Raw genomic sequence first — 2,330 nt, 5'->3', positions numbered from 1 at the left:
TGTTCCAAGGTAGGTTCCAAACCCAGCAGGATTTGCTTTGTTTTGTTTCCAAATATAGCAGCGGCTTTTAAAGATCGCGTGTGGAGTAAAAACATGAACGTGCAGGCCAGGCCCCCGGCTGTAACTTTGAAACCCCCATTGCATCTGCTGAGCTCAGTGCAAATATTTGGTTTCACCAGGAATTAACCCGACATGTTTCTCCTAGCCCTCTGCGTGCGGTGCAGCGCTCCTGGCATGGCTGGTGGATGCCGCGGGCATTTTCTTTGACTTTCATGTTTCCTTGGCGTTCCTCCTAATTTAGCTATTTTCACCATGACTCTAAAACCATGAGAAAAAAAACAGATGCTGCCAGACAAGCAGATACGATGGACCGGTGACTAAAAACATCCAGAACTGTTAGGCTTAAAATAGAATTTTTATTGTCTTGCTGGAGAATGAAGCAACAAAGCAAGAAAGAAACTATTCCCAGCCGACAGCGTGCTTTGCATTGGCAGAGAGAAGATAAACAGCTCAAAGCTCATTAAATGGAGAGACTTCATCCTAATACCATGCTACCCTCCGACCTTTTTAACAGCGTTTGCTTGCAGAGAAGCGGCATGGCTGGCAAGCGATGAGCAAGGAGACGAGCTCGAGGCTTTGGGCGAGGAGCGAGCCGGTGGGTCCTGGTGCCGAGGTCGGATCCTGCTGCTAGTACTTGGGGCACGTCGGCGGCAGCTTGCAGATGTTCTTGGTGTACTGGGGGCAGCAGGGGGGCACAGGGGGGCAATAACGCTGCACAGGGGGGCAGCAGGGGGGCACAGGGGGGCAATAGCGCTGCACAGGGGGGCAATAAGTTTGCACAGGGGGGCAGCAGGGCGTCACATAGGTGTACTTCTGCACAGGCTGCCTCTGGATGGTGTAATGGCAGGAGGGTCCTGAGTCGTGGCAGGAGGAGCGGGATTCGTGGCAGGACCTGCGGGAGCACATCTTTCCGGAGTATTGGCAGAGCTGTCAGGAGCAAGAGATCAACATGGTGAGACGAGCCCCAGATTCACTTATATTCCTTCCTCTTTTTTTTTTTTTTTTTAAATAATATTTTTCTTGAGTTTCCCAACAAACCGTTTCTCTCTTTTTGCCTGCCTAATCCAGACCTAATGCACCCTCGATCCTGCCTAATCTGCAGGGCTTGCTCTGGCAATTGCTGTCTGAAGCTAGGTCCCTGCAAGCTGACGCAACAAGCCCCATGAGCCCCTCTTAAGCCCCATCTCCCTTGTGAAACAGCACGGAGCTCGTGTCGCCCAAGGATCCCTTCATGTGCCTTTGCGGCACCTTCCCCGGTGATCCCCGTCTCTCTGTCCGCCATCCACCGTGCCTGCCTCAGAGCACCTCAGGGGTGCAAGTAGAAGGCATTTAGCTAAGTCCCAGCTCCCAGGAGGTCCATAAAAACCTCTCGTGGAGGCTTCTTCTCTCTCAGAATGAGCAGAAATAGTAAAATTGGTCTTACCTTCTTCAGCTACTGGGAGAAGTGTCTGGAAGCGAAGGCGAGCGACTGAGGAGGACTGGGCTGAGCAATCTTTTATATGGCTCCAAAAGGTTATCTGGGATATGAGACACCTCTTTGCAATGACAATTTAATTATTTCCGCACTCAATCCCGCAGATGTTTGCACTACCCTATTTTTGGTGTTTCCTCTTTGACACAACACATTTTGTCCTGTATGTAACTCCTAATGCTTTTCCCGTAAGGATTTTGGAAGGCATTTCTCTCCCATTTCCTGGAGACTGACACTAATCTCATAGGTGTTAATTAGCTTGCCAATGGGAAATTGGATTGCATCAGTGACAGAAAGGTCTTTAAGTCTCAGAAATGCTGACTCCTGGGGTAGGCCTACCGTTTTGTGCAGGTGACAGCTCAGGATTTTAATTTACGTGTTGTTGAACGCCAAGAGGAAATGGGATTACCAGTTGCAACTCATGGGTATGGCACGAAGCTGGGAAGCCTGGCATGATGTCTTTTGTTCCCTGGCACAGCAAAATATAAAATATTTCTGACTCTTCAGATGTTCCTTGACTTGCCAGATGATTTGACCTACTCCATCAGATTTTTCCACATGTATCAAAGGTTATTTCGTACTTAAGATCAGAGAAAAATGTCTGGCGATGAGGTCTGTACAAGGTATGAGTATATTAAGTTTTCCTGTTCCTTGGTTTCTCTTTCCCTTCACTGATTTCTTACACTTTTTTCACCTGACCTCACCTGCAGAGGTGTAAGGAAAGCAAAGGAATCGGAGAAAGGGAGCATTTGAGCTGAAATTTGAGTGAACATTGGGTTCTTTCAATAGTGGTGAAATT

General features: G+C 48.4%; 1 protein-coding gene across 1 annotated transcript; it reads right to left on the bottom strand.

Annotated features, from left to right (window-relative positions):
• Positions 1 to 687: 687 nt before the first annotated feature.
• On the bottom strand, positions 688 to 1,985 carry LOC129197501 (putative small proline-rich protein 5). Its single transcript, XM_054805990.1, has 2 exons — positions 1,948 to 1,985; positions 688 to 952 (listed from the first exon to the last, which is right to left on the bottom strand). The coding sequence occupies exons 1-2, from the start codon at positions 1,983 to 1,985 to the stop codon at positions 688 to 690; spliced, it is 303 nt and encodes a 100-aa protein (XP_054661965.1).
• Positions 1,986 to 2,330: the final 345 nt, after the last annotated feature.

This window comes from Grus americana, chromosome 29 (assembly GCF_028858705.1).
Source record: "Grus americana isolate bGruAme1 chromosome 29, bGruAme1.mat, whole genome shotgun sequence".
Classification (NCBI taxonomy): domain Eukaryota; kingdom Metazoa; phylum Chordata; class Aves; order Gruiformes; family Gruidae; genus Grus; species Grus americana.
Note: the sequence above shows the minus strand (reverse complement) of the source record. Positions and strands in the feature narration are given on the sequence as shown.

Coding starts and splice junctions, on each gene's coding strand:
- LOC129197501 (XM_054805990.1), bottom strand. CDS start 1,985: ATGCCAGGCTTCCCAGCTTCGTGCCATACCCATGAGTT. Junction 953..1,947: donor TCGTGCCATACCCATGAGTT/GCAACTGGTAAT, acceptor GTGCTCCCGCAG/GTCCTGCCACGAATCCCGCT.